General features: G+C 36.9%; 1 protein-coding gene across 3 annotated transcripts in view; it reads left to right on the forward strand.

Moving 5' to 3' along the window:
• The window catches only part of LOC124613868 (3'-5' exoribonuclease 1-like), a 101,552-nt gene that overhangs the window by 71,014 nt on the left and 11,917 nt on the right, over positions 1–18,621 (forward strand). The window contains exons 5-6 of one of the 3 annotated variants that reach the window (XM_047142596.1): positions 15,912–16,109; positions 17,039–17,101. In XM_047142596.1, the coding sequence (XP_046998552.1) occupies positions 15,912–16,109; positions 17,039–17,101 (261 nt within the window). Of the gene's footprint in view, positions 1–15,911; positions 16,110–17,038; positions 17,246–18,621 lie in introns of all 3 variants that reach the window. The other 2 variants (XM_047142595.1, XM_047142597.1) reach the window with 2 other exon arrangements.

Consider the following 18,621-nt stretch of genomic DNA (forward strand, 5'->3'; position numbering starts at 1 on the left):
TTGAACCGCCTTGAAAGATTTTGTCACTTTGCTGTCTATGCTTCACTGTCTGGGGATATATATATATACACCATGCTGCACATCACAGAGTACAGTTCCTACTCTAGTTTGCAATTGCATTGTGTGGTCTAATTTGGCTCGGCGAATCAGCCCACTGTTCTTGGACCGCAGTATATTTGATTTGTGTTTCTTATTGAATACCTTGTGGCAATGTTATTCTGTAACCGACATATTGTAAAATTGAACTGTTGATTTGAAAAGATGGACTGGAGTGCTGGCTTAAAGACATTGTAACAAACTCTTGCATCGGAAGTTCAAAGATGGTTTGCCCAGAAGATGTGGCATCACCCTCAAAGATTTCCAATCTTGACTATGATATCCAAGAAGATGATGTAATGATTTCAAGCTCCATGGTTTCAAGCAGTAAGATATCTAATGACTCTCTGAAGGTGAATAGAAGAAAGTATGACAAATCTTACATCATTCTCGGATGTGTTGATTATAATGGCTCACCTCTGTGCATATTATGTAACAAGCTACTTTCAAGTAGTTCTATGACACCTGATAAGTTGTGCAGACATTTAGAAACTATACAGCCCAATTTCAAAGAGAAGAATGAAGAATTTTTTATACATACGAAAGGACAGTTATTAAGAAGTCAAACACCTCTGAAGTTTGTGATCCAAACAGTGAATGAAAAATCCATAGAGGCATCATATTTGGTCAGCTGTCACACTGCACAAATGGCTGAGTGCACACTGTCACTGAGAATTAAATAAAACCATATGTGGCAGATAACACAGTGTGTGCTCGATGACAAATCTGAAAAGCATCTTTCTCCAATGCCACATTCTAATGACAATTTTGCATCAAATTAACAATTTTGCAGGCTAAATCGAAAAAGGAATAATTGGTCACCGTCAACCAACAAATTTGTTTTGCAAATGGGTGGGTCACATGATGTTGGACTGGCCGTCTTGATGCCAATTGTATGATATCCATTATAAATGTTCTCTCAAAGAAGTGTCGCTTTTGTGTAGATCACTGCCAACTAACACTACCAGGAAAGAATTTTTTTAACATGATTAACAGTTTTTTATTTTTTTTTATTTTTTAAATAAACCATCTCAACTGTAATGATGACGGGAGCAGACTTGAAACACTACTGCTCCATACCAATGTTAGTTGGTTACCAATGTTAGTTGGTTACCAATGTTAGTTGGTTACCAATGTTAGTTGGTTACCTCAGGGCAAGACCTTAACAGGATTATTCGAAGTGAGAGCTGAATTACAAGCTGACTGATGTTTCTTTTAAATTAAAAGACAGTTTGAGGGATGTGACTTAGTTGTTCAGACTACCATTTTTGCCAAATATATTTGTAAAGATTAATGAATGAAACCCAGAACCCAGTACTGTTTTCCTTTCTCTAATGCATTACTTTACTCAGTGTCAATTCGTCATTTTCTTTTTCTTCTTTCCTATGGTTTACCCATCACTTTCAAAGGCTTTTTGGCCGAAAGCTTAAATGTATAGCAGCCTTTTTGTTTTACCTTTTTACAGCTCATCATGTCCTCTGCATGGTGAGAAGCAGTCTATCCTATTCATGATATCATCATTATTCTATCCTGGACTTTCCATTGTTTGAATTAAATCTATCTTTAAAGGAAAACAGACAATACTCTTAACAAAAGAAATGCCTTAAAAATACATTTGTGGATTGTTTGTATTGGCAAGTGTTCATTGGTGAGATAGCAGAATTACCAAATGAAATATTTGAAGAATTGGTCCAATGTATCCACAATGTACGTGCATCTTAAGAGATATATTTTCCTGAGGATCAGACTACAAAAGGAAAAATTAATTTGTTTATTCAGAATCCTTGGGTACTATATTTCCAGAAGCCAGAAGATATGTCAAACAAAATCTCTTTGGAAATGACACCAGATTCAAGCATGGAATCATTTTTCAAAATGTCACTTGATGATTTTGGGTGCAGGGTTTGTGATGAATATTTACACTGTGGCATACAAGCTCTGAGTTATCTTCTCCTATACCCAAAACGTACTTGTGTGAAGCAGGATGTTTAGCATATGCAGCTACAAAGAAAATACCCGCTGTACACTGGACGGTGAACCTGACATGCATCTTCAACTCTCTTCTTTCAGATCTGACATTAAACAATTGGTCAAAAATAAAGAACAACTTCACATCTCCCATTAATTGAAAACAATGTTATCAATTTACTGCGGAGCCAATACAGTGTTATTTCTGTGTTTTGTATTATTGTGTGTTGTTTTTGTATATCGTTGTAGAAGCCAGTGGTGTATAATGTACCTATTTTTGTATGATTTTCATTAAATGATTATAATCAAGGAATGAACCTAAAACCAGCTGTTGTTTATTTAGGTCTCTGTAAAATATTTTGTATTTCAAAAGGGTTCTATCACCAAAAAAAGTTTGAGAACCGCTGGTCTACATTATCTATGCTATAAACATCCTGCCACTCTTGTTCTTTAATGAGGTTCAAAAAGTCTCTGTTATCACTGGGATAAAATTTCTAAACAATTTGTAATTATATTTAACATGTGTTTGTGTACTGTGTGCACAAATCCCTTTTAGTGAAAATTTGTGTGTCATGGTACGAAAGGCCATTTACACTTTTACTAACAGAATGCCCCCACTAGTTATAAAGAACAAACAAAAATGTTGTGTACTGTTTTGCTACTGTTCCCCTTCATTCTATGTGGAAAGAATTTAGGAAATCTTCCAACATACTTTTCTTGCACAATCAGTTATAAAGCTGTAAAATTAATATTGAAGACATCACATACAACTAATGTTTGGTACTTTCTATAAAATAAACCAAAAACACTCTGTAGGTTGAACAGAAATGTCCTAAACTCAGAGTTAAGATACTTACATAACACTATAATTAAAAGTGTAGTTTCATTAAGTTCTTAAATTAAATCTGTCAAACATATATTGACTTAGATCCAGTCACTGAGGCATCTGTTCTGCATTGGATAGAGTGACACCCACATCTTCATCTGCATGACTACTTTGCACTTCACACTTAAGTGCTTGGCAGAGGGTTCATTGAGACTATTTCTCTACTGTTTCACTCTTCAATAGCACTTGGGAAAAATTACCACCTAGGTCTTCCCATGTGAGCTCTGATTTCAACTATTTTATTACAATGGTCATTCCTCCCGTGTAGGTGGAAGTCAACAAAATATTTTTGCAGGGAAAGTTGGAGATTGAAATTTTGTGAAAAGTTCTTGCTGCAATGAAAAATCCTTTAGTTGTAATGGTTGCCATCCTAACTTGCGTATTGTATTTGTGGCACTCTCCCCCCTATTTTGTGATAATACAACCCCCCTATTTTGTGATAATACAAAATGAGCTGCCCTTCTTTGGAATGTTCTGATGTCCTCCATCAGTACTATGGGGTTAAGAATCCAATACAGCATTGCAATATTCCAGAAGACCACATCAAACATAGTGTAGGCAGTCTCTCTATTAGATTTGTTGCTAAGTATTTTGCTAGTAAAACACAGTTTTTTTGTTCTCCTTCCCCACAACATTTTCTGTGACATGGTTCCAACATGTTTGTAATTGTAAACCCTAGGTATTTAGTTGAATCGACAACCTTTAGATTTGTGTGATTTATCATGTAACCAAAATTTAATGAACCTCTTTTAGTTAGTATACATGTGGAGGAACTCGCACTTTTTGTTGTTTGGAGTCATTTGTCATTTTCTGCGCCATACAGATACCTTTTTTAATTCATTTTGCAATTTGTTTGGTTGGTATTCTGACGAATTTAGTATATAGTAACATAATAGCATCATCTGTAAACAGTATAAAAGAGCTGCTCGCATTGCATCCTAAACCGTCTATGTAGATTAGGAACAGCAGTTCTGCTTTATACGATGACACTCCATCACATACTACGAATTGTAACTTTTCTGGCAGGAAATCATGAATCTAGTCACACAACTGTGACAGTACGCCATAGGTGTGCAACTTGGTTAGAAGCTGTTGTGAGGAATGGTGTCAAAAGCCTTTTGAAAATCTAGAAATGCAGAATCAATTTGAGATCCCCTTTCGGTACCACTCATTACTTCATGTGAATAAAGAGCTAGTTGCGTTTGACAAGACCAACATTTTCTGAATCTGTGCTGACGGTTTCAATAGACCACTCTGTTTGAAGTATTTCATAATGTTAGAACACAGTATATGTTCCAAAATTTTACTGCAAATTTGGTATACAGTCTAGACTGGAAGACTTGCCTTTGTTGTTGTTGTTGTTGTGGTCTTCAGTCCTGAGACTGGTTTGATGCAGCTCTCCATGCTACTCTATCCTGTGCAAGCCTCTTCATCTCCCGGTACCTACTGCAACCTACATCCTTCTGAATCTGCTTAGTGTATTCATCTCTTGGTCTCCCTCTACGATTTTTACCCTCCACACTGCCCTCCAATACTATATTGGTGATCCCTTGATGCCTCAGAACATGTCCTACCAACCGATCCCTTCTTCTGCTCAAGTTGTGCCACAAACTTCTCTTCTCCCCAATCCTATTCCATACTTCCTCATTAGTTATGTGATCTAACCATCTAATCTTCAGCATTCTTCTGTAGCACCACATTTCGAAAGCTTCTATTCACTTCTTGTCCAAACTATTTATCGTCCATGTTTCACTTCCATACATGGCCACACTCCATACAAATACTTTCAAAAATGACTTCCTGACACTTAAATCTATACTCGATGTTAACAAATTTCTCTTCTTCAGAAACGCTTTCCTTGCCATTGCCAGTCTACATTTTATATGCTCTCTACTTCGACCATCATCAGTTATTTTGCTCCCCAAATAGCAAAACTCCTTTACTACTGCAAGTGTCTCACTTCCTAATCTAATTCCCTCAGCGTCACCCGACTTAATTCAACTACATTCCATTATCCTCGTTTTGCTTTTCTTGATGTTCATCTTATATCCTCCTTTCAAGACACTGTCCATTCCATTCAACTGCTCTTCCAAGTCCTTTGCTGTCTCTGTCAGAATTACAATGTCATCGGCGAACCTCAAAGTTTTTATTTCTTCTCCATGGATTTTAATACCTACTCCGAATTTTTCTTTTGTTTCCTTTACTGCTTGCTCAATATACAGATTGAATAACATCGGGGAGAGGCTACAACCCTGTCTTACTCCCTTCCCAACCACTGCTTCTATTTCATGTCCCTCAACTCTTATAACTGCCATCTGGTTTCTGTACAAATTGTAAATAGCCTTTCGCTCCCTGTATTTTACCCCTGCCACCTTTAGAATTTGAAAGAGAGTATTCCAGTCAACATTGTCAAACGCTTTCTCTAAGTCTACAAATGCTAGAAACGTAGGTTTGCCTTTCCTTAATCTTTCTTCTAAGATAAGTCGTAAGGTCAGTATTGCCACACGTGTTCCAGTGTTTCTACGGAATCCAAACTGATCTTCCCCGAGGTCGGCTTCTACTAGTTTTTCCATTCGTCTGTAAAGAATTCGTGTTAGTATTTTGCAGCTGTGGCTTATTAAACTGATTGCCTTTATTAATGACCTAAATTGCTTCACTACACTGAAGATACCTGCTTTCAAACTACTCATATTTGTAATTGTTCTTGATTTGATTTTTGAAATATTTACTGCGTTTTTGTTGGTGAAGGAATTTTGTAAAACCTTGATTAGTAACTCTGATCTAGTGGAGCTTTCATCGATAACATTACTGTTGCTATTGTACATTGAAGATATTGTGTCTTGCTGCTGGTATGCTTTACGTATGACCAGAATCTCTGTCGATTTTCTGACAGATTTTGAGATACGAGTTGAAGTCTGTACTAAAGACCACCTCTACTGCAGTGGCCTGCAAGAAATTGATCCATGAAATTCACTCTGCCTACACGACAAGTTCACTGACAACTCATCAGATTTTCTCCTTCAGGTCATGGATATTTTGGGGTTTATTGGCATACAACATCGACTTAAGATGACCCCAAAGAAAAAAGTCACAAGGAGTTAAGTTACATTAACCTTGGTTGCCATTGATGATCAGCATTTTGTGAAATGAGGCAATCAGGGAACTGCTCGTGGAGCAACTGAATTGTTTCACAGGAAGTTTTGCAGGTGGCACCATCCTGTTGAAACCACAGCTCTTCAATGTCCATTCCATCCAAATGAGGCCACAAAAACTCCCTTATCATTGTACAGTATTGGTAGGGACAGGAAAAAATTGGTGTTATTTTATGGCCTAAATCAATGTGTTATTTTTTGCACTTTTCGGTGTTATTTATTGGTATTATTTTCTGGAAAGCTACTTTTATTATTAATTATCTATTTTATATATAAAAAACAAAGATGCTGTAACTTACCAAACGAGAAAGCGCTGGTAGATAGACACAATAAAAAACACACAAACAAATTTCAAGCTTTCGCAACCCATAGTGGAATGTTTCCCTCTATTATATAATTATCTATTTTGTGATATTTGACCATTTTTCAATGCTATGTTGAAAATGGAAGATAGGGTGGGTCAAAAATGAGACAAGTGTAGAGAAAAATTATTTTAACAAAAAATTTTGACATAAGTAATTATTTAAAAACAAATACCGAAGGTAAAAATGAAAATAACAGTATGTTGCAGATATTTTATTGATGACATGCTTCGCACTTCTTCATATCGTTCTTGAGATGCGAAGACCACAGAAACCAGTTTCTGAGGCTCAAGAATGATCTGAAGATGCGCCAGAAGCATGAAACGCGTCATCAATAAAGTATCTTCAACAGAGACTATTATCTCAATTTTTAACATTTATATACTGTTGCTGCGCTTGGCCAGAATGGTGTGGAGTGATACATGTATTTTAAATACTTTAAAAAAATTATTTATCATTGTTGTATCCAGCAGATTAAAAAAATATACAAAACTCCCCTTTTTTAGGTCTTCAATCTGTTTTTGACACTCGGCAATTTGTCTCACCGACTTAAATATTTATATTACGAGGGTCACTCCAAAAGAAATGCGCACTATTATTTTTAAAATCCATCTTTTATTCTACATGTTTGAAAGTTTTACAGTGTATTGATACATCCTTTAGGAACAATATTTTCATTTCTCCTCATATTTTCCATCCCTTTCAACTGCTTTACGCCATCTTGGAACCAGCGCCTATATACCCGCACGGTAAAATTCTGTTGGAGCCACTGTTTGGCAGCATGCACAAGGGAGTCATCATCTTCAAACCTTGTTCCACAAAGAGAGTCTTTCAGTTTCCCAAAGAGATGATAGTCACATGGAGCCAGGTCAGGACTGTAAGGCAGGTGTTTCAGTGTTGTCCATCCGAGTTTTGTGATCGCTTCCATGGTTTTTTGTCTGACATGTGGCTGTGCATTGTCGTTCAACAGCAAAACATCCTGCTTTTGCCGATGTGGTCGATTATGACTCAGTCGAGCTTGAAGTTTCTTCAGTGTCGTCACATATGTGTCAGAATTTATGGTGGTTCCACTTGGCATGATGTCCACAAGCAAGAATCCTTCGGAATCAAAAAAGACTGTGGCCATAACTTTTCCAGCAGAAGGTGTGGTTTTGACTTTTTTTTTTTTTTGTGGATAAATTTTCATGATGCCACTCCATTGATTGTCTCTGGTGAAAAATGATGGAGCCATGTTTCATCACCTGTCACAATTCTTCCAAGAAATTCATCTCCACCATTCTCTTACTGTTCCAAAAGTTCGCTGCATATCGTTTTTCTTGTTTCTTTGTGAGCCACCGTCAACATCCTGGGAACCCACCTGGCACAAACCTTTTTTAATGCCAAACACTTACAGTATTCTGCCAACACTTCCTTCCCCTATCCCATTGTAGCGTGACAATCCGTTCACTGTGATGCGTCTGTCAGCAATCACCAATTCGTTAACTCTCTGCACATTGTCTGGAGTGTGTGCAGTATGAGGCCTGCCGCCTCGAGGACAGTCCTCAATATTGCCAGGCCCGCTCTCATCAGTTAACCTGCTTGCCCACCGACTAACTGTACTGCGATCGACAGCAGCATCTCCATACACCTTTTTCAACCTTTTGTGGATGTTTCCCACTGTCTCGTTTTCGCAGCACACGACTTCTATGACAGGACATTGCTTCTGACGAACGTCAAGTGTAGGAGCCATCTTGAAGACATGCTGCGATGGTGCCACTCACGGGAACAGGTTGAACTAAGTTTGAAAACAAGTCGGGAGGATATATCTACACACTGTAAAACTTTCACACATGCAGAATGAAAACTGTATTTTTACAAAAATAGTGTGCAATTCTTTTGGAGTGACCCTCGTAAATACTTGAAATTTCTTACGGAATAGCAATAATGAAACTTAGAAGAAAATCTTTTAATGTAAAGAAAAATATTTGCCTCTGCAGTGCTATTGTTAATAAATAAAATGTTTTGGCTACATCCCCAAGAGATTTTTCTGTATGAATATCACCAAGAAAGCTTAAAGTTTATTTTTTAATTTTCATAAGTAACAAAATATTTATAAACATTTACAAAAGGTATTTAACTTGGGCTAAAAATAAGACTAAATTTAAGTTTCTTAATTTTTTAATGTTCCCTCACATGTTGCTTGGAAACAAAGTTTATGATATGTTTCAGTACAAATTTTGAGTTTTAAATTCTATTTCCCATCACTAACACAATCTTTTAATACAAAAATACTTCCTTTAACATAGTCTCTTCTTCTTCTTCTTCTTCTTCTTCTTCTTCTTTTTTTTTTTTGACACATGTATACAAATGGTAGTAAGGCTCAGTTATGTACTGTATTTTCAGCTGTTTTTACCAATATCTGGACAAATAGGGTAAAGACAGACAAAACAAAAATCCATCCTCAAACAAAAGAAGCATAGTTCCTCCTCACATCAGAGAAGTAAAAACTACCATACTTACTTGAATCTAAGCCGCACTCGAATCTAAGCTGCACCTGAAAAATGAGACTCGAAATAAAGGAAAAAAAAATTCCCGAATCTAACCCGCACCTGAAATTTGAGACTCGAAATTCAAGGGGAGAGGAAAGTTTTAGGCCGGACCTCCAAATCGAAACAAAGTTGGTTCATTGTAATATGAGACACAATTTAGGTCGAATGAATGACGATACAGCTACAGTAGTTTGGTTCAAGTTGTAAGCTTAGCAGTTAAGCTTTACCAGGTAGTCATTGCTATGCGTCAGGCGCTCCGTCCGTATTTATACGGGTACCCTTCCTTTTTCACATGCTTCGTCTGGTTTGAATCGATTGCTTATTTTGCTTTGATCTGATGAGTGCCGTTTTCTTTGTTATAGGTGTTTACGTCACTCTAAGCTGAAAATGCATTACTGTGTGTCCTATTCTGATAGTGCGTGTTTACGGCCTGTCGCCACTCGCGGCATGGCTTGGTTTTGTGCGCGCTAACGCCACTTACAATTAAAAAAAAAAAAAAAAAAGAAAAAAAAAGAGAGGAATCGTCTCATTAGCGAAACAATGCCAAGAGACTGCTATTTGTTGTTACTTATACTGCTGCTTTCTTTGATAATGATCAACAAGAACTAAATAATAGACTGCGTGTGATAGAACATTTTCTGAACGAGAGTTTAGCGAAAATTTTTCTCCATTTGAAAATCGTTGCAGACGCCTCTTTAGTGCATTACATTCTGCACAGAAATTAGAGTCATCTTAGATTTAAAAATCTAGTCAGTTGCCGTGCTTCATTTCTGACTGTATCACTATTAGGCATAAGAATAATACGAATACTAACATGACACGATACGTATATTCTTCCGCGTTTGCTGTTGTCTCACTCTAGTTTCGTAGTTTATTAGGCAGACAGGATTTAAATGAGATAACAGCAAACACGAAAGAATACATGGCAAAATGTTTATATTCGTATTATTCTTATGGTGAAGAGAATACTGCATGTGATTCACATTTCATCAGGTTCCTATTAGCAACCATCTCTTCTCACAGGTAGGAAAAAATTCAGAATGTAGAGTTGGCCATATTGACAAACATCCCAGGCAGTCTTGCAAGTCGGAGTTTCGTAGCACATTGAAATTCTGCTACATTCGAAGATGAACAATACGGAATTTGTATTTACTTCGTTAGATAATGTATGAAAATGCCGTGGTCGAAACTCGGGGCGGAGAAAAAAAGCTCGCCTTCCACCTTTTTTAAAAAATTTATTTACTGACGCAGAGGTTTTGGCGCCAGTATTTATCTTTGTGCCTACAAAGCATGCCTGTGTAGCGCTACATATATTCGACGGCAGAAGTTAGTTGTGGCGGCACCTACCAACATTTTTCAGAACTTACGCTTGCTTTGCACTCGATTCTAAGCTGCAGGCGGTTTTTTGGATTACAAAAACCGAAAAAAAGTGCGGCTTAGATTCAAGTAAATACAGTAGTAAACATTTGAAAAAGTGAGAATATGCATAGTTTTTTTTAAAGAAGAATAACAGAACGAACTAACAAAGATAGGTCTACAGTATCACTAAGGCATCACACTGTAGACAATTTTTCGAATGACAGCATTGTCATTGTAACATTGTTGTCTTCAGAGAGATTGTGCCACCTATCTGTCAGTACTTCATTATAGTTGGAAAACAGCCTCTCACTGTCAACAGTGGAACACGAGAACCAAACAGCTTACAATACTGCAAATGCAAATTGGTGATTGTCGACTGCAGTTGCCCGCAGACATTTCACTATGTCAACATGTCCCAACTGAATTGACATTTGGTTTTGAACAAAATTCTGGAGAGATTGATACCCCTTCAGAGTATCTACAGTACTAAGAACAGTCATCCCAGGTACGGATTGCAAGATACTGGCTATTTCGGAATTAATAGTATTGAGAATTATTGTCCTTGGATCAAAACAAGAATCCAAGGCTTTGAAAAGTGATTTACTTGGATCTGTGGCCATGAGAGACGACAGTCTCGTTTGGAGGTGCAGTCCAGCTCACTTCAATCCCTCCTTAATTTCTGCCTGAAACACTTCCCTCTTTATTGTTTTTAAAATCTCACTGGTTTCATTGCCAAATATTCCTTTTCCCACAAAACTGAACCATACTTCAAGATGCTTCAACTTTGAATAAAGTTCATGTGAAGTTGGCCACTTTGGAGTCTCTAAGAAGAATGCCATGCTCATCAAGTCTCTGGCATGTTCTTTAATGAACATGACCTCTGCAAGAATCCTTGTTACATCATTATCTGACAGTGAAATAATATACTCAATGCCTGCATTCGACAGCTCTCGCATATCATCGCTGCGGAAGAAATCAATCATTACCTCAAAATATTCTGCTACGTAAATGGCTGTGGAGAACCAAGAGTTCTATTGTGTTAAAACTGGAAGAGGAAAAACCTTTGGAATTCAATTTTTTCCTTTAAGAAACTGCAAATATAAATGTTTCCTCTTTCTGGTGTTTAAAAAGCGCTCTTCAAATAACTGATTGTAGTATTTAACTTACTAAGTTCCTTGGAATAAATGTTGGCAATTAAATTAATTTTATGTGCCCAGCATTGAACATGGATTAAATTATCACCTATTATTGTTTTCAAGGAGTCAACACATTTGTTCATATACTTAGCACTGTCACTCACTACTGTTTTAACATTATCATACTGTATATTATATGTTTGAAGAGACTCCAAAATAGCATGAGCACATTGTGTCGAGTTCGCTGCATTGAGAACTGTCACACTTGCCACAAAAACTTTCTGTTCATTCCAAGCTTCCATAGTTCTCAACAAAACAGCAAAAACACAACAGCCTCTTCTGTCAGTGGTCTCGTCGGCTAATATAACAACATCTTTCGCTGCTAGTTGTTCCATTACCTCAGCTTTTCTTTGCTGTTGTATTGAAGGCACAATAGTGTCTCTCATTGTTTTAACACATGGAATGTTACCAGCACCTCAAAGTGGTAGAGCACTTGCCCATGATAGGCAAAAGTCCCGAGTTCAAGTCTCGGTCCAGCACACAATTTTAATTTGCCAGGAAGTTTCATATCAGCGCCCACTCCACTGTAGAGTGAAAATTTCATTCTGGTACCAAGTAGTTGTTGTGGATTTGTAACAATCAGCTCTTGTGCCTAATTTAATACTATTATTTAAGATTCATTAATTAGATTTTGGTGAAAATTTCAGGGTATGTAGTGCTGAGGTTAGTTACGTTCCGAACAGCCATGCAATACATTCGTTCATTATAAGTGTGAAGGAGTGGGACACACTGTTCCAATACCTCCAGATGTGGTAATTAGAACTTACAGTTGCAGTCTTAACATTATTATTTTTTTAACTATTAATGGTTTGCCTCTAACATAAGATGAGAAAATTGGGAAAGTCTAAACATTAATATAAATTTTAACTCAAATATCTAACTTTCTTTGTTTTGAAGTTTTGCAAGTATTTAAAAAATATACATTAATTTCTGTTCTAATTGCCCCAGTTCCCCCTTTATTTTTATAAAATATGAGAGGTACATAGTTTAATTGTGAACTGATTGAGAGTACATGTAAAGTGAAGATTTACCAAAATAATTTTGATGCAAGCTGTAGCCACAAAATAAATAAAAAAGTAACACCACTGGTCACCTTCAATGCATTCGTTCATCCAGTGCCGAAAGTCTTCGTTCTCCAGTTTGTGGAGTGAAATGTTGGCCTTCAAAAATGTTTCCACAGTCCTTTGGGCCAAGATATTCACAATCGCTCTTCTTTTTTGCCATTTCAAAGCTGTTGCTAATTTTAGACTGCCACTTTATTTGCAAATTGGTCTGCTTCAACTTGTCGTCCTTATGTTTTCCGGTCTGCACATGTTTCACTATAGAAACTCTGATATTGCAGAATTTACAAAACACTGTTAACTTATCAAAAACATATAAACCATCGATTTCAAATTCTTGCACCCTTTTGGCAGTGGTTACTGTAGGTTTTGGCATTTTCACAGAGCACATGTGTTCGTCGCCGAGTCTATAAAAAAAAAAAAAACAACAGATGGTAAAAATGAGTATCCGAATGCAGGAAATGCTATAGCTTCGAAATGATTGAAAAATGCACCAAAACAAAGTGTACCCCACTCTAACTCAGACAGCTATGCACATGCGTGAATCTGGCAGCTTTTCCGGGTAGATTCTGGCTGCTTTCTCTCACTGCTTATACACCAAAGAGCCATGCTCCAAGTGGCAAGTAGCAAAAAGTGTGAGTAGGCATCACTTATATACGATTTCAACTCTGTGCATGCGCGGAAAGCTGTATGGTAGCTGCGTAAGCGAACCTTATTTCAACAAAATTTGAAATCAATCATATTGATATTAATTAAAATTTTGGTAAGTTAGTACATGCAGAAAAATATGCACTCAGCTTTGAAAACCACAATGATATTGGTATTGTGCAAAATATTGTTTATTCGCAAGGGTTGGCAGCAAGCATACGCAAAACAGTTGTCCTGCCAATGAATGGTCTCTGTAAACTTGACTAATGGCTTAAACACAATCATGTACAATATTAATGTGATTTGCGTGCTATTACAGAATACACCTTTTTCTTTTTTTGGATGATTCGAGAATGGGCTCTGATACATGAAATCGGTCACCAATTAAACAAAAGCAACTGAATTTTGAAACTTTGGCTGTTTTCTGCATCAAACTGCTTAACTCAAGTTGCTGTCCTGTTACTAATCCAGCATGCTGGAAAGCCAAAAAAATGAATTTTATAGCTGCTTGATTCCGTAGCAGAAATTAATGCTGCCCTGTAAGATACCTGCCACACCAACTATTCGGAACTCATCACACATTCGGAAATAAACACCCAAATAATCAGGCGGAAATGTTAACATCATTTATTGCAGAACATATTTTTATTACACTTTCGGATTTTTTTCCTTTACTTTTACTGTAAAAAGTGGTGGAGTCGTAAGCTGAATGATTCATGATGGTGTTGACAGTGTTCGCGCCCACCTCCTTCCAAATATTTGCATTACATTCATAAGAAAAGGTCCAGACTGTGTTGACAATGCTACAATGGGAAAAATACATACTAGCATGCATATTTGCTCAGCATTATTTGTTTCTAAGAGGTTTAATGTGTTATGGCAATTATTTACACTCTGAGTGTGCTCCTGAACTAACTGCCAGAATAATTTTTGGTGTAAGCATTTAGTACAATTTTGGGTGACATTGTAAACCTTCTTTATTTGAAGAGTCTCTACTGTAATATATCGGAGATGTATTCTTTCGTAATACAAATGGTACACTGAATTTATTGATAGGTGCAACTCAAGTCCTACTGATGATTCTCTGTATGGAAAATTGGTTCTCCTTATTTTATTACTAGCTGTAACCCATGGCTGCACTCACCTGTCAGTAGTTTTGCTATGATGAATGATGGTGTGTAAGTAAGCTATTGTATGTGCAAGAACATCAACTTCTCTCACGTGTCTGCCTGTTTGGGTAAGTGTAGCTCATGATGTGTACCTCCCCCCCCCCCCCCCCCCCCCCCATCCCTAACCATAAATGCATGATGATGCATCACACACTGTTGCTGTCAAGCAGTGCATGTTGACAGGTGTGTAGGAGCATACATCTATGCACTGTGCTACTGAATTAGCTCTACATTATGAAATATATTTAATCATTTTTTAACGTGGGTTATGTTCACTGGTAAAAAAAGATGCTCCACCCCCTTAGGGAGCAATTTTTTTTTCTGAAGTTCACTAAGTTCTTCCTCAGCATTCAGGCAATCTCCAAACCAAATTTTATCAAAGTTGGTTCAGTGGTTTAGTCATGAGAAAATAATGTGCACGCTCATGTGCACAAACCCACAAGGATGTGCGCGCGTGCGCGCACACACACACACACACACACACACACACACACACACACACACACACAGAGTTCAGCAATTATAATATTAATATGGATTCAGTTTTTTCCGTCATTTCAGTGTCTCGTAAGATATGAGCACAAACTGTTTATCAGTGAGTTCTGCAGAATAGTGCTGTAGTTTGAATCCATGAATCCACAAATAGCTAACTGATATATTGGTGAATAATGGTTACAGCGAAGTAGTGATATCATTCGAGGCTGATAAACAGCCAGATGTCTTACAAACTACTTGTTATGGGATGTTACATACTGACCTATCTGTAGGCATAAGTCAAGTTTGTTATGAGTGAAGTGATGGAGTCCAAATTAAAACCTGTAAAAAGGGCAAAGTGGTCACCACAACATTAATATTAAACATAACTTTGATATTCTTAGGTGGATGCAAACTGCTTTTGGTCTGTGGCACTTATGAAATTATTGATACTCATCCACCAAAGAGTGCCCAATCTAGCTGTTTATTCAAATTACCTCTGCTGGCTTAAGCCTTATATTTGGAATGCTTCAATAGAGTTTGTGATGTATGTTTCCATGTTCCTATTGGATGGACATTTGGATGAGTTTGTGTTTGAATCTTTGCTCAGTGAGAGCACAAGAAATATGTGTGGAATTGTAAAAGCGATTACTGTATATTCAGACAAATGGAAATTTATTACTGTTTCAACCAATACTAATATACTTTTAATATCTTGATTGATGCTATTCAGTTTGAGGGCACTCATTGATCAGCAAGTGCCTTTGCACTGAAAAATGTTTGCTTGATTACTGTTCCTATAATCATGTGCCAACATCTTGATGCAGTGACATCCTGAAAACGTTTTTTAAAAAATAAATCAAGGACACCACTGCATTCATAAATCTTTTGTAAGGAAAACTGGAAAGAAATTTACTTATATATCCAGTATGTCAGTCAGTCCTCGTAAATTGTAACGTGAAGCATAAAAATCAGTTAATATATAAACTGCAAATCATTGCATTTGTTACAGTATTGCCTGAAGATGATGATTGATCACCTAGAAATTGGATTTGAAGGAAGGCCTCACTGTGGTATTGATGATGCTAGAAACATAGCTAGAGTGCTGATACACCTAATTGCAGATGGTGCGAATGTGCACATTAATGAACGTATACATTTAACAGCAGGTCATAATAAAATGAAAGTTGTCACTGAGGATGGGAACCAGGTAAGAAATAACTGTTTTCCTCTGTATCTGTAGATTATTTGTTTTATTAAAGGGAATTTAAAATTCATTTCAGAGCTTGATAAGGACATTTATATGCACCATGAAGACAGAGCTTTGTTTATTGAATCTACATAAAAAATAATTCCTGCATCACTAAACAAGATAAAACATGGGCAAAAATAACATTCGTTGGAAAATTGTTGGCTTCTCATTCAAATACCTTAACAAATAAATTTCATTTTTTGACAATTTCAAATAATACAATGGAATATTTCTAATAATAATATTTATGCAAGACAGAATTGCTGGTCAGGACTTAACTCTAGGAGGGAAAATATTAACCACTGCCGATAGACACATACATGAAAGTAACAGTGGTGTCATTATCCTAGCTTTTGGAACTATTAATCCCTACTTCAGCAAAGACAGAGGTGTAGAATGGGGAAAGTTAAAATGAAAGTCAGGTCATTCAGACCCCAGGATGATAGGGAGTCGCCTGTAGTGAGGACGAGGATTGACAAATATGAATGGGAAGACATTGAAGTGTAAGCGGTCGGATGTGCTACCAAAGTTCACTCAATGCCAGTAGCAAAGTAACTCATCTTACTAGTATTGTTATTTAATATACTTAATTACACTTCAGGTCAGAAGCAAGAACAGACACCACACATTCCTATAAAAGCAGTATCATTAATGAACTGTTCAATAATCATCATCTTTACGCCCAAGTTATCATTGACAAATCTGTCTGCCTCATGTAAGTAATTGTCCGTGATGTTTCTAATTTGTTATAATTTCACCATTTGTAACAAAAAATAAGCACCAAACTTGTCACCAAATGGTAAACAATTAATATATGGTGCACCATTATTATTTTCTTAAATCAATATTTATATCTCTCACTTACTGAGTATTATTTTCTGTATTAGTCAGAAAGAAGAGTACTCTCAGTGAAGGAAACTGAAGCAGCCAAGGACACAATGAAGTGGCAGGTAACTGCAAAGTTCCTGGAGAAAACCAAAGATTTAAACTCAGTAGAATGTGAGGACACAACTGGAGAAGAAATTGCTGATCTTAGTACAGACTTTTCCACATGTCACATAAGTCAATCGTCAGATGACTGCAGTTCATGATGCGTATGTGATCAACTTTTACTTTTTTTTGTAGTCATCAGTATGATTGCCCTAGAATTTTTTACAGTATTAATTACGTGTCTGAACAAAATTATTAATCCTTAGTACTGTTCTACAGTTTAAGTGCAAAAAAATAACAGACAAGGTATTGGACAAAAAAATTCATCTGCTACCACTGTTCAAAATAATTTTATTGCTAATGCTTTCATTATCAACTCTCTTAATAGCATGTCCAATTTGCCTGTCAAATGGTGGAAGTAATCTTGTTACTTGCATCTGTAGATCAACACACAGAGAAAGAGAAACTTAAACAAGAAATCAGGCCAGACTAAATTTGTGATTATTATAATCACATTCTGTGTCACTTTATTATAGATTTGTACACCAGGAGACCTTACACACACAGTTTCACTAGTTGTTGTTGTTGTTGTTGTTGTTGTTGTGGTGGTGGTGGTGGTGGTGGTGGTGGTTTTCATTTTCATTCCTGAGACTGGTTTGATGCAGCTCTCCATGCTACTCTATCCTGTGCAAGCTTCTTCATCTCCGAGTAACTACTGCAACCTACATCCTTCTGAATCTGCTTAGTGTATTCATCTCTTGGTCTCCCTCTATGATTTTTACCCTCCACGCTGCCCTCCAATACTAAACTGGTGATCCCTTGATGCCTCAGAACATGTCCTACCAACCGATCCCTTCTTCTAGTCAAGTTGTGCCACAAACTTCTCTTCTCCCCAATCCTATTCAATACTTCCTCATTAGTTATGTGATCTACCCATCTAATCTTCAGCATTCTTCTGTAGCACCACATTTCGAAAGCTTCTATTCTCTTCTTGTCCAAACTATTTATCGTCCATGTTTCACTTCCATACATGGCTACACTCCATACAAATACTTTCAGAAACGACTTCCTGACACTTAAACCTATACTCGATGTCAACAAATTTCTCTTCTTCAGTAATGCTTTCCTTGCCATTGCCAGTCTACATTTTATATCCTCTCTACTTTGACTATCATCAGTTATTTTGCTCCCCAAATAGCAAAACTCCTTTACTACTTTGTCTCATTTCCTAATCTAATTCCCTCAGCATCATCCAATTTAATTCGACTACATTCCATTATCCTTGTTTTGCTTTTGTTGATGTTCATCTTATATCCTCCTTTCAAGACACTATCCATTCCGTTCAACTGCTCTTCCAAGTCCTTTGCTGTCTCTGACAGAATTACAATGTCGTCGGCGAACCTCTAAGTTTTTATTTCTTCTCCATGGATTTTAATACCTACTCCAAATTTTTCTTTTGTTTCCTTCACTGCTTGCTCAATATAGAGATTGAATAACATTGGGGAGAGGCTACAACCCTGTCTCACTCCCTTCCCAACCA

The sequence above is a fragment of the Schistocerca americana genome, chromosome 4 (genome assembly GCF_021461395.2).
Source record: "Schistocerca americana isolate TAMUIC-IGC-003095 chromosome 4, iqSchAmer2.1, whole genome shotgun sequence".
NCBI lineage: Eukaryota > Metazoa > Arthropoda > Insecta > Orthoptera > Acrididae > Schistocerca > Schistocerca americana.